The sequence below is a fragment of the Falco rusticolus genome, chromosome 3, assembly GCF_015220075.1.
Source record: "Falco rusticolus isolate bFalRus1 chromosome 3, bFalRus1.pri, whole genome shotgun sequence".
NCBI lineage: Eukaryota > Metazoa > Chordata > Aves > Falconiformes > Falconidae > Falco > Falco rusticolus.
This window is the reverse complement of record NC_051189.1, coordinates 110,797,545-110,811,752: the sequence shown is the minus strand read 5'-3', so window position 1 is coordinate 110,811,752 and position 14,208 is coordinate 110,797,545. Positions and strand designations below refer to the sequence as shown.

The following is a 14,208-nucleotide window of genomic DNA, read 5'->3' as shown; positions in this document are numbered from 1 at the left end:
TTTACAGTAACCTGCATTATGCTGAAATTAAGTGCTGCTGTAGAATTAGGTGTAGAATTGCCTGGTGACTTCATCTACCATACCATCATATGCTGTATCATATAGTAAAGTACTGTCCCTAACTGTGGCCAAGTTTGGCATCGATGCGAGGGGCCTGTGGATCAGTCTTTTCCTTCTTGTTTCCAGTCTCACCTGTAGAGATGGGAGATGAATCTAGAACTGTGTCATTTAAGTCAAGATACTGATGATGGTCTTCAAATGATAAGCCATCTGCAAAAAAGTTGATGGTTCTCAAAGGGTTCCAGCAATTAAGTTTTGTTATGTTGCTGCTGTTGTGATGTGTGTTTGATTCTCTGGGATCTATTGAAATTTTACATTTAGAACTTTTACCTAATAATGCAACTGTTTGTTGATTGTGTTACCGTACGTTTCGAGAGTGATTTCAGGTGACATGGCAGATACTTCTGGAAACTTACTTGAAATCCTTCATACTTAGATCTTGGTACTACCGGATGTAATTACAAACATTAGAGGTGCTGATAACAAAAAATCATGTAAAAACCAGACATTCAGTAGCCTGTCAGGTAAAGATGTGCTTTAAACTTACGCCTGTGTGAACACCTAAAATATAGGCTAAATCTTCTGAGAACCCGCAGGTATTTCCTATAAAATACAATTGAATATTGTATTGTCAAATAAACTAGTGCCGTTTCATTATGACAAGTTTAGATGCAGGGATTGTTACAGTATTTGAAGATATTAAGAGATAATTGCTGGATCACTTTTGGAAAGGGTGCATGTGTGTTTTCAGCGGTGACAAAAATTCATTCTCAGACTAAAACCTGTTGAGTTGGAGTAAGAAAATAAAAAAAGGATAATTAAATACATAAAACTGAAACAGACTGGAATGTGGGGGGAGCCTGTGAAATCTGAGCTGCTTGAGAAGAAATACAGATAATTATTTAGCTAGAATAGAATGTTCAAATAAAACCAAGCATTTCTTTTTAAAGCTGACCTGTGTCTGGTCTGTTGGAAGGGGTGCATACTTGGAAATTTTCAGTTTGAATAGAGGAACATTTTTTTAAAAAGGCATTTCAATTTCTTGGCTGAAGATGTGAAAAATATTTTTGAGGAAAAAAAGGAGGAACTTGTTGACAGGATTGTGAGTTGGAAGAATGTGCTTCTAAATAAGAAACTGACTTAGGGCTACGATGCACACTTTGGATGAGAGGGAAGGGTCAGTGTGTTTAAAAAGTAGTATTTTGTGTGTTAAAGGGAGCAAAGGAGGAATTTGGATTGCTGCTTCTGGACAGTGCTTGTTCCAAAGCGGTGGTGTGTAGAAGTGTGAAGGTTCAGAAGAGACTGGTGTCTCAGCCACTGCGTTACATGGAAAATAACCATCTCTATGGAGAATACGGTGTTTGCAATTAGTTTAATTGGAAGACTTTAAAAGTTTCATGTGTTAATGCACGCTGAATCTTTAAGATTAATGGAAAAAATTAGCAGTATAATTTTGTAGCACATTGGTAAATAAAATTTTCAAGTCTTTACATCTTGCGTCACTGATCAGGTCTTTGCATAATGTCATTTTGCCCTAATCTTCATTGTGTTCATCATCCTGTTTAAATAATAAATGCTTCTTAATTTTGCTAACAGAAGGAGTTAGGAAACTTGTTTGTATCAGTGGACACAGTGAAATCCCTTATATTTTACTGTTACCCAGTTCCATCTAATTTGGTTTTACTGTCTTTGCCTTGTTGGTCAAGATCATGCTGCTTTTAGTCTTCTCATGATGATATTACTTCACTGCTTTTATTATAACTCTCTTCAAGTCATTACTCAGAATGTTCAAGTAAGAGCGACCTCTGTGGTTTTCTACTTCATAAGGTCTTCCAATTACCTTTAAGGATTAATAGTATATGAAGAAATTTCATATTTTCTGTATACTTGTATGAGATACAGTAATTTAATAGCCATGTGAAGGTATTGGGTAACTATGATGTGAGCTGGTTAACGCTGGGCAATATGTTTCTGTTATAGTCTATTCTTGCTTTGAAAGTGAGTAAAATATTCTGGAATCTTAAGTTTTTAGAAACTCGTTGTTGTCTTTACTTTTAATTTCTTCTGGACTCTTAAGGACTTACTGCTTTATCTGAATGCTGTCCTTCTTACTGATCTGTCATTTGTATTTCTCAGGAAAATAGGCTTTCTACAGAAGCGTGTGGTGTATTCCAAAGTTGAGTGTTTTAATTCTGCCACTCAGATATGAAAAATAAAAATTGTTGAACAGGAATAATAAATACTGGTGTGTTTTTCTTCTCCAGGAAAGAAAAAGACTCAGGAAGGTAAAAACAAGGGAAAGAAGGCAGCGGATACAAAACAGAAAAAGGCTGATTTGGATTCTACTTCTGCAGATATGAGGGATTCTAAAGAGGGTGAGTTCTCCAGTATCTTTTTTTTTTTTTTTCCCCCTAACTATCCTTTTTGAATCAAAGGACACTTGTTGTCATGTTTTATATGTCAGCATGTTGTGTTAGTATAGCAAAGTGAACACATTTATATTGTTTTCCCAAACTTTTTTGTTAGTAAGGAACTGGGATATCAGAAATATGCCATTAAACATGTAACTCTGACAACAGGGAAAAACTAATGTGCTGTAAAAATTTAGACATAAATCCAAACTCTTTAGAACAGAATAGTAGAGAAAAGTCCTTATGATAAAATAATGTCTTTGGAGCTTAGTTACACAGTCATTATTTATACTTATTTAATAGAAGTTAGTGTCAAGGGCAAGAAATACAGTATTAATGCACTGACTTGCTAAGCGTGCTGTTTGTCCTAAAGATTATCCGCAAAAGTTGTTTACAAATTGATTTCAAAATTGTTTTTTTCATAGTATATATGTAAAAATGCCTGAAAGGTGTTTTAAATGTATAGGGTTTTTTGATGTTTTACAAGAACTTAAAACTTGCCACTGCTGTGTAACGATGGTGTTTAAAGGTCTGTATAGGTACTGATTTCTTTCAAGCTTCTTTTCTTGAACTTCTTTTGACCCGTAACTTTTCCATTCCTTCACTCTGTTGTCCCTTCTGCTTGCACAACACGTGCACCACCGTTCCAGGCGTCTTAAGCCCCAGCTAGGGAATGGGGAGGAACTTCTTGCTCTATACATGTAACTGCTTATGCACCATAGTGTGAATTAGCAGCAAGGTTATTTTCTTCAGCAGTGAATGTATCTGACAGCAGATAGGTAAGACTAGCATGCAGAGGTGTGAATAAAGAATCTGTCGACACCAATAAATGAAATGCATGCAGGCTGTGATTCAGAAGTGTAGAAAACAGCCATTCAGGCAACAACTAATAGAAAATCTGATACAAAGAATTCAAAGTACTGTGCCAACTACAAGGTACACCTTGCTACATATTGCAGTACAAATCCAGATTGTTTTATTGTTATAATTTGGAGAAATGGTCAAAATCCAAAATTTGCTTGACAGGTTTCCTATATACTGTATCAGTACATGTTACAGTACTTTCCTGACACTTACTTGCTCTAAGGAAAGTCAGTGAAAGTTTTTTGGAGGTTTTGTGAAGTGTTTTGAGGTCTACCTTGATATGTTCTGGTACTTTTCAGGCTGTTTTGGGTTTCTTGGCCACAGTGTTGAATCCAGAGATTCTCTGTTAACTATAGGCAGTTGCCTACATTTTGCTGAAGTTTCAGAAAGGAAATTTCTGAATACAGTTTTATTCTCAGCGTGGAATCACGGTGGTGACAAGTAGTGGTACTGTGTTGGGTCATAAACGTTGGATATGTTGTGTTAGAAGAAAAAGTAGAAGAAAGGTGTAGCATACTTTGAAGTGTTTGTTAAAAATGTCTCATGTTTTTCTTTTCATACTTTGTGTATCAGGTCACAAAGAGGAAGATGAGGCGCCTTCTGTTTCTGCTGTACTGTCCCTGGAACAAACAGCTGTGATCCAGGAAATGGTAAATCAAGATGTACTTCCAAAGCTGATGATCCCCAGTCCTACCAGTGAACCACAAATGGTAACTGAAGACAAACAAGGAGACGCAATAAACTGTACATCAGATGATTTAGATGATGATGATGAGGAGGAGGATGAGGAAGAGGAAGATGAAGAGGAAATAGAGGATACCAGTATGCCTAAAGAAAATGCTGAAATGCCTTTGATATGTGAAGAAAAGTTAGACTCTATGGAAGAGCAAAAGAGTACGTCAGAAGAATCTCCAGAAAGCTCTCCAAAGAAGAAACTTGTTGTGAAAATTCCAAAATCGAGAGGTGAATCGAACGGTGATGTTCAGGAAGCATTCATGTTTCCCTGTCGGCATTGTGAGAGGAAGTTTACAACGAAGCAAGGACTTGAACGCCACATGCACATCCATATATCTACTCTTAACCATGCTTTCAGGTGTCGATATTGTGGGAAAGCCTTTGGTACTCAAATTAACAGGCGAAGGCATGAGCGACGCCATGAGGCAAGGCCAAAAAGGAAACCGTTCTTAACACTAACGTCATCACAACACTTGGATAATGTTGCTGATAACCAAGTACTTGTGGATGATGGTCTTAAAGATGACCTGAACGTTTCCGGTCTTGTGCAAGACTCTGTTATCTTGGATTCTGAGAAGGCTTCCCAAGAAATGTCAAACTCTGCTTTTGCTGAGGAAAATAAGGAACCCAAAGAGTTGCATCCATGCAAATACTGCAAAAAGGTTTTTGGAACTCACACCAACATGCGGAGGCATCAGCGTAGGGTTCATGAGCGTCATCTTATTCCCAAAGGTGTCAGAAGAAAAGGATTCTTCACCGAAGAGCCGCCACTTCAGACCGAGCAGGCCCCGCCAGTCCAGAGTGTGTATATTGCAAGTACAGAAATAGAAGAGGAAGGTGAAGTAGATGATGTCTATATTATGGATATTTCCAGTAATATCTCTGAAAACTTAAATTATTACATTGATGGTAAAATTCAGTCCAACAGCAGCACTAGCAATTGCGATGTGATTCAGATGGAGTCCAACTCTGCAGATTTATATGGACTAAATTGTATAATCAGTCCAGTCACAGTGGAGATTTCCCCAAACTTAAAGGTTACGCAAACACATGTGAATGAACCTCCTAAGGAACCCTCTAGCAGTGGGAGCAATGAATCCAAAAAGAGGAGAACTGCCAGCCCTCCTCTTGTACCAAAAATAAAAACTGAAATAGACCCAGAACCTATAACTCCGACTAGTTCTTTAAATCTTCCTCTTAGCATTTCAACAGAAAGCTTACCTTTTCATAAAGAAAAAGGTGTTTATTTGTCATCAAAACTAAAACAGCTTCTTCAGACACAGGACAGTAAGAAAATAACTCCATCAAGTGAAATCCCCAAACTAGGACCTTCTGTTACATCTTCGCCTATTTTGCCTCCTGGATCCAGTAGATTTAAAAGAAGGACGAGTTCTCCTCCCAGTTCTCCGCAGCACAGTCCAGTACTTCGAGACTTTGTCAAATCAGGTGAGGGAAAAACTGCATGGAATGACAATGTTCGGAGTTCAAAAATGCCAAAGTTAGAAAGCCACAGCAGCTCACCTGCTTGGAGCTTGACTGGAAGGGAGGAAAAAGAGACTTTGAGCCCTCTTTGCTTTGAAGACTATAAATTATCAAAAGACTGGACAGCAGCTCCGACTTTTGGCAATGTGTGCAACCAGCAGCCGCTGGATTTATCTAGTGGTGTGAAACAAAGGTCTGATGTCAAAAATAAGAATCAGGTTCCCTGGGAATCTGTTTTAGACTTAAGTGTGCATAAGAAGCCTTGCAGTGATGCTGAAATTAGGGAATACAAAGAAAATTCCATACAGCCAACCTGTAGTGGTGTTAAAAAGAAGAAGCCAACAACTTGCATGTTACAGAAGGTTCTGCTGAATGAGTACAATGGAACGGATGCAGCCACAGACAGCACGCTCGGTGGCAACAGGAGTGTGAGCCCTAGCAAATCCCTGGAGCCTCAGGCAGAACCTGACGCAGATCCCAGCTTATCTGCATCGTCTTCTGTTGACACTCAGCCCCTTAGTTCCTCTGTTTCTCCTGCTCCACAGGCATCTGCTGTACCCTCCATGTGCCAGCTGCCTCCTTTGTTAACACCAACCAATCCTCCTTCCCCACCGCCCTGCCTGCCTGTGTTAACAGTTGCGACGTCACCTCCTCCCCTTCTTCCAACAATGCCATTATCAATTCCAGATGTCTCTGTCAGTGCCACTAACACGTCTTCATGTCCATCGCCGCTTTCTAACACTACTACCCAGTCCCCGCTACCAGTTCTTTCACCTACAGTTTCTCCTTCTCCATCTCCTGTTCCTTCTGTTGAACCTCTTCCTTCTGCTGCTTCACCTGGTCCTCCTACACTCTCTTCCTCATCTGCCTCCTCCTCTGCCTCCTCTTTCTCCTCCTCTTCATCTTCTTCATCTCCGTCTCCACCTCCTCTTTCTGTAGTTTCTTCTGTTGTTTCCTCTGCTGATAATCTTGAAAATACTCTCCCCGTAATAAAACAGGAAGAAGCTGAAAATGGACAACAGAAAGCAAGAGAAGATCCTCATATGTCCAGTGAATTGGGAGTTGTGCAGGAAACATTCAATAAAAGCTTTGTGTGCAATGTCTGTGAGTCACCTTTTCTTTCCATTAAAGACCTAACGAAGCATTTATCCGTTCATGCTGAAGAATGGCCCTTCAAATGTGAATTCTGTGTACAGCTTTTTAGGGATAAAACTGACTTGTCAGAACATCGCTTTCTGCTTCATGGAGTAGGAAATATCTTTGTTTGCTCGGTCTGTAAAAAGGAATTTGCTTTTTTGTGCAATTTGCAACAGCATCAGCGGGATCTCCACCCAGACAAAGAGTGCACACATCATGAGTTTGAAAGCGGGACTTTAAGACCCCAGAATTTTACTGACCCCAGTAAGGCAAATGTGGAGCACATGCAGAGCCTGCCAGAAGATTCTTTGGAAGCTTCTAAAGAGGAGGAAGATGAAGATCTAAATGATTCCTCCGAAGAGCTTTATACTACCATAAAAATAATGGCTTCTGGAGTAAAATCTAAAGATCCAGATGTTCGTATGGGCCTCAACCAGCACTACCCAAGCTTTAAACCACCTCCATTTCAGTATCACCATCGTAATCCTATGGGTATTGGAGTTACTGCAACAAACTTCACTACCCATAATATTCCACAGACTTTTACAACTGCCATTCGATGCACAAAATGTGGGAAAAGTGTTGATAACATGCCTGAGTTGCACAAACACATACTGGCCTGTGCATCTGCCAGTGATAAAAAGAGATACACGCCTAAAAAAAATCCAGTACCACTGAAACAGACAGTGCAGCCTAAGAATGGCATGGTTGTTATAGCTGGCCCTGCAAAGAATGCCTTCAGAAGAATGGGTCAGCCAAAAAGACTTAATTTCAATGTTGAGATGAGCAAAATGTCCTCAAATAAACTAAAAATAAGTGCATTGAAAAAGAAAAACCAGCTTGTCCAGAAAGCTATCTTGCAAAAAAAGAAATCTGCCCAGCAGAAGGCAGAACTGAGGAGTAATCCATCCGAGTCAGACTCTCACATCTGCCCCTACTGTAATAGAGAGTTTACTTACATTGGAAGTTTGAACAAACATGCGTCATACAGCTGTCCCAAAAAACCCATCTCTCCTTCCTCTAAAAAGAATTCTTCAAAAAAAAGTGCAAGTTCTTCACCTGCAAGCAGTGAAAAAGGCAACAGCCAGCGTAGGCGAACAGCAGATGCAGAAATCAAAATGCAGAGCATGCAGCCGCACCTGGGCAAGACAAGAGCGCGAACCTCAGGACCTGCACAAATCCAGCTTCCCTCTGCATCCTTCAGATCAAAACAAAACGTTAAATTTGTACCTCCTATTCGATCTAAAAAGCCAAATTCGTCTTCGTCATTGAGGAACTCTAGTCCAGTAAGAGTGTCCAGAATGTCCCATGTTGATGGGAAAAAAACTAAGGTGGTCGCTAAGAACAGTTCCTCTGGAATCTCGAGCAAAGCATCCCGGAAATTGCACGTCAGAATACAGAGGAATAATAAAGCTGTTTTGCCAAGTAAATCTGCTGTGGCGAGTAAGAAAAAGGCAGACAGATTCACTGTAAAATCTAGAGAGAGGATCGGAGGACCTATTACACGAAGCCTGCAGCAGGCGGCAAATGCAGAGGCAGCAGAAAACAAAAGAGATGAAAGCAGTACAAAGCAAGAACTAAAAGATTTCAGGTAAGCATTTAATTTGAAGTTGAAACAACACAGGAACACATTGCTTGCCAATTTTCTTGGTCTTTTTTGAGTTTCGGATGCTTAAATAAAAAAGAAAAGGTTGCATTTCCTAAAACATGGTTAAATAGCTCAATCACACTGAGGTATGATGTACATACTTGATGCATTTTGTCATGTTGTCATGAAATAATACATAGTTTGTATAGAGAATGTCTTTAATTATAAACTGGATTGAAAACTCTGGAAAAAAAATGTCAGTACCTGAGTGCAAATAAACTTAACGTCGTTAAACTTGATGTTATTGGAGACACTGACCTTGTATTTGATATCTAACGTACACAGTGGCCCAAAATCATTCTAGATTTAGTTTATGGTGATTCACTAAGCTAAAAATGATGACTGCATTTTTTACTCAGTAAAATAACTTGCATTGTTGGTTTTTAATAAAAAGCATTCTCTGCATATCATAAAAAAAAAAAAAAAAACCATGACCAAATACTTCAAAAATGTATGTGCATACTAACTGAGTCAGATAATTAAATACTTAATATAAGGGAAACAGATGTGTAAGGAAAGTTACATGAACATGTAAATTTGTTAGAAGTATCATGCTTTTATGTTTCAGTATAAACAAATTTTATAATTAAAGTTCTATTTCTTATTTGAGAAGAAGCATTTTAATTACAAGAGTAATACTTCAATAAATAAAGAAAATCTTAATCTGCGTGCCTGAGTCCCGACTTACATCTTCATGTAGTCTCTCACATCAATAGGATATTTTGCAAAGCGTTACAACTTTTATTAGCATGCTTCTGCCCTGTTAATCTTGGAAACGGGTATCTGATTTGCCAAGTAACTTTCACAAAGCTTACTGGTAATTAAGAGTTCTCTTGGTTTTGGTAATTGCAGTGCATGGCTGTGATTAACACCAGATTTATGGCTGAAGGTAGTATTTTTTTTTAATCAAAGTAATTGATGGTGGAGGAGGGGGAGGAACTGGCAGCCTCCTTCAGAACAGGTGTCCCCTAGCAGAATTTGTCGAGAAGTGTCAAAATCCAAACTGTTTGCAGCTTGTGTGTCTTACCGTGAAGATCTTCTAGGTGAAAATTTTGAGGAAATACTTTGTAAAGGAAAGGTTCAATGTAACTGAATGATTTCAAAGTGCTAGAGGGCAGTTTGAAAGTTTAATAGTATTTGGGGTAAATAACAGTTTACTGAGGGGTAAGTTTTCCTTGACTGTCTCAAATACTCTTAGTTTGGCAGCACAGTCTTCACTGGTGTAATGAATAGTTAGGCTAGAATAATTCTTGCTTTTTGTTTCTGAAATAATGTTCTTAAATCTAGATTATCTAGTAAATTCTTTTTTTTTTTTTTTTTAATATCAAGTATGTAGTGTGAAGAATTTTTTTGCCTTCATACACTAATGTCCGCGCAGGCTAACATAGATTCTACTCTATGCAGGCATGTTGGGGTATGGGTTTTTTTCCAGGAAATCTTAATTCTTAGTATTTTTTTTCAAGACCTGCTTCATGTAATATTTGTCTCCAAATTTGTTTTTCACCTTTCAGTTTTTCTGTGTAAACATACTCCGTTCACAAATAGTTTTTGTCATTTATCTTCAGTTTTTGTTTTTTATTTTCTAGGAATCTTCTGTAAAAACAAAACACACAAAAAAAATCCTTTAATGACATGATAGAGCTGTTGCATGCTCAACTTAGGATAAGCACTACGACAATGGATGTGAAATCCACCAAGCTTGCGAAACCAGCTGAAGCTGACTCACAATCATAAAATTGCCTGCAGGCTTCTTGCTAATATTCAGTGTCAGGCACAGATTTTTCTTACTTGGTGCCTGACACTCGTGCTGGGCTACAGGATGATTCAGATAAGAGAAGGGTACTATTAAAAACAGAACAAAACCCACACGAAACCATCAAAAGAAGTAGTGGGATTAACTAAACCAAATCTTTTGCTCTCGTGCTTGCTTAGATCCTGGTTTTGTCCGTACCTTCATGAATGGCACACAGGCAGTCCAGTTGTATAACTTGGCAAAGCAGGTTCTATAATTTTGTCAATGATTCGTCGTAGATTCAGGGACAACGAATTTTGCTGCACTCAAAGTGTATTTGTCATGTATTAAGTCTCTTAAAGCTTTTTGCCTATATGGATCAGTAGAGGCCAACCTAGCGACAGAATTTCCTTTTCGTCCCACCCTCCTCGCTTTCTGAGTTTTTTAGATGTCCAGAGTACAATGGGAAAAAAACCCTGATTTGGATGTTTTATGAATTTTCCAAATTCCTATTTATACATGCAAATGAAACTTTATATAGCAATGAAATACCGATATCAGTTTCTAAATACCATATATATAATGAATGCAGTGTATCTTTTTATCGATAAGAAGGCTAGACCAGGACTACATACCTGTATATTTTGAAAGTTAAATATATAATTACTCTAAAGGGTCATACACCTCTATCTAATAACTTAAGACAACAAATTGGTCTGTTGTTCATAGCAGCTTTTTATGGAAATACTGTTTGTCATGTGTTCATACAGCTTTCAAGATTAATGACAGAATTGATGGAAAGTGACTAGTTTCTTTATACAGCCACCCCTTTTATTTTTTGTTCTTGACTTAAAAAGTAATCTACCTCTTAAAATTTGTAGTTTAATACTTGTTTGGTGAATTTGTGCCACTTTAACTTTCACTTTCACTATCATTCCCATTTTGTTACATTTCTGTTATGGGGACTTTATGTTGAAATATTGTATAAAGCATTTGTAGCAAGTTTAAAAAAAATAAAATATTTAAAATTATTTAAATTGTTTTGGACACTTCAATTGTACTATATGTGATTTACATTTTACATTAATTTCATTTTGTTTTCATTTTGGGTTGTTAATCTTGGAGCATGTTCCTGTATTAAAGTTTGCTGTTAGTTACATTTTTTTCTTCGATTGGAGAGTGATATAAAGACTATTCTAATGAAAACATTAAAAATTACCATTTGACATAAAAGTGGGGTTGTCATTGCTTTTGAACATTGTAGCCTTGCTGAAGGTACTGTAAATGCAGGTAAGCAACCCAAGAGGGATTTTTTCTCCTCCAGCATGCAATACTTCATTGAGTTGCAGACGTACTTAAGAGTCTTTGTGGTGTTGCAAGCACTTAATGACCAACTAGATGAAACTATCGTGACACATTTTATATAACTGTAATCAATAAAGTAAACTTTTTAAAAAATTGTGGGAAGCTTGCCTTTTGTGTGGGAACCAGATGTACCAGGAAAAATGAAAAGATGAAACAGTGTACATCTAGAAGGAATTAAGTGTGCTTGCATCCTTTAGCTGTCTACACCCAGTCCACTGAGACGAATTTATAACCATTTGACACTTTGCAGTTAGTCTTAAATTTTTATCTTTTTATTTTGGACACGGGTAACACATTTAAACTACTTTAATTAAGATTACACACACCATTTCAAGTTTTTCTAATATTATAATGTTCTATTTTTGTATGCTTTAAAGTTGTGAAATATACTTTAATTTAAAAAATACATGTAAAGAGTTTTGGCTATAAGAATTTTGGCATGTTGCACTCCACCAGCAAGATAAGCATTCTGCCTCCTGCAGTGGAGCTGGAAGCATCTGTGGCCATATTAATGTGGCAGTTGGATGGAATAATATAGCATCATTAAGACTAACAGTATTGCAGTAGCCAATTTTGTAGTGTATTCCTTACTAATCCAGTAGTAAGTTAGTCCTTTATTTCGTTGTCTATTCAAATTAATGCTTTTCTTTGAGTAAAATAGACAAGAACTCCCAGTTTATTTTCTCATGTGGTATGTCATTCCTCAAACATGTTATCCTCTCCATAACTAAGTTTTCCCTGCGTTTTAACTGATAGGGAAACTCTGGTACAATGGTGCAGAAGTTCTGACGTTGTTCACTGGGTGTTTTGTGCAGGCACATCTGCTTCGTGGCCATACGCTGCGGTTAGATAGTGCACCATGATTTGAGAGCGGAATTCTTACCTCGCTTACGGCAGCCCTTGTATTAGTTAGGTGGTAGGACAGCCACAGTGAAGGTTTTTAGTGTTGATTAGGTTTTACTGTATTTACCTAAGTGAAAAGATTTTTGGTTTGCCTACCTGTAGTTGTATTTGGGTATTTTGTAAGAAACGGGGGGGGGGGGGGGGGGGGGGGGGCGGGGGCGGGAAGGTAAAATCTCTCCCATAGTTTTGAGGTTACTGAGGGTGGGACATAAACTTATGCTAATGTTTCATGTCTGTCTTCTATTACTGACAAATGAAATACTAGTTGGTGCTTGGTCTTACTGCAGTCTCAGTATTCTGATCACCTTGAAATATTTATTAGAGACGTCTAGCAGTGAACTGTTCATAAATAAAGCAACTTCCTTCCTTCATTCCTTAATACTATGGCAGAAATCCTGTTACCCTTGTCTTTGCTGTTTCTCTGCTGTGATATTAAATCCTGTTGTGTCCCAAGGATGTTGCCACACTGAGATGTTCATACACGTTTGTACACACCAGTTGTCAAGTGAAGTGTGGTGTGATGGAGATCTGTATTCCAAAACGAGAGCTAATCAAGAAGTTTCATTGCTAATTAGGCAACTCATCACATACAGGAAACGTACAGCTTTTGTAGTTACTATTGCTCTTGCATCTCATCTGCATAATTGAATTTCTGTGGCTTTTATAACTGCCTCTTTATGATCTGAGTGCAACAATAAAGCTGTGATGATGCCCACAAAGTGCTGACATTTCTTGAAATGCATCCAACCAGGCAATAAGAACAATTAAATTTGTCCTGTTTACATAGACTAACTGGCACGCTGGTCAAGATCAAATGCAGTGTCAGTTTGATAAAAACAGTAACGCTGAAGCGTGTGTGGAGACGGGAGATCTGACGTGTTGTGCTTACCATTTTTGCCCCCATTATGCAGTCTGTATCAGAGAATGTCTTAAATGTGTTCAATCCTAGGCGTTACGAGACAGCCCAGGTGATGCAGCCAGGCCCCCTGCACAGAGTGTTTCCTGCCTTGCTCTGCAAGCTCCTGACCCTTTCTGTAAGCTACCTGTAGTTGATTTAGGCTAGTGTGTTTCTGGTACTGTGTTTTGTTGGCATTTTGTATTGTAAGCCTTTTGTTTAAAGTTCTAGTTCAGTTCCTGATGACTTTTTTTTTTTGGGGGGGGGGGGGGGGAGATGTCATAGTAAATTAGATCCTGGCAATCTGATGTGTAAAGTTGCAATTTCAGATGTGGGAATAAATAGCGGTTCCTTCACTTACTGAGGTTTGTGACTTCGTTTCCAAAATTATTATCCAGCTTTTGCTGGAGTCACATTCGGCTAAGAAGCTGAGTTGCAAGCGATAATCTGTGACAGACAGATAGCTTGTGAATGACCTTAAAAAGAGGACTGGGAAGACTTTACATACTAATTCTGGCTTTTATTTGCTGAACGTGTGATCTGCATGAATCACATGACGTTCGACATCTATTCATGATGAAAACGAGCTAAAAGGATAGATTCTGGACAACAAGTGCATGCTGGGTGGATCTGAGCTTTTGTGGTAAGTGAATTATGTAAACTTCCACATGTTCTATTTAATTGAACTGGTAAAGCATTAGATCTGGAGGCTAACATGAAATTTCCTAGTATTACTGAAGATACTTTGATAGCAGTAGAGAGAAAAGCTGATTTTGGGTCACCCCTATGCAGTATTTTAAAATAGAATAGTAATACTTGCAGAATTAATACCATACTGTGTTTGATGTTTTTAAGCTGTAGCTGGAGTATTGAAAAGCACTCAACACTTGGAAGCACAAGTCTTAGGGAATTTTAATGGGAACTCGGTAAAGCTTCACCTAGGCAGCCTCAACAATCGGAGTTACTTTTAGAAGTG

The 14,208-nt window shown here is 38.2% G+C and overlaps 1 protein-coding gene across 5 annotated transcripts in view; it reads left to right on the top strand.

Annotated features, from left to right (window-relative positions):
• The window catches only part of PRDM2 (PR/SET domain 2), a 73,372-nt gene that overhangs the window by 47,275 nt on the left and 11,889 nt on the right, over positions 1-14,208 (top strand). For 3 of the 5 annotated variants that reach the window (XM_037378901.1, XM_037378898.1, XM_037378902.1), the window contains 2 exons: positions 2,325-2,435; positions 3,909-8,280. In XM_037378901.1, coding sequence (XP_037234798.1) covers positions 2,325-2,435; positions 3,909-8,280 — 4,483 coding nt within the window. Of the gene's footprint in view, positions 1-2,324; positions 2,436-3,908; positions 8,281-9,923; positions 11,101-13,286; positions 13,372-14,208 lie in introns of those variants that run through there. The other 2 variants (XM_037378899.1, XM_037378900.1) reach the window with 2 other exon arrangements.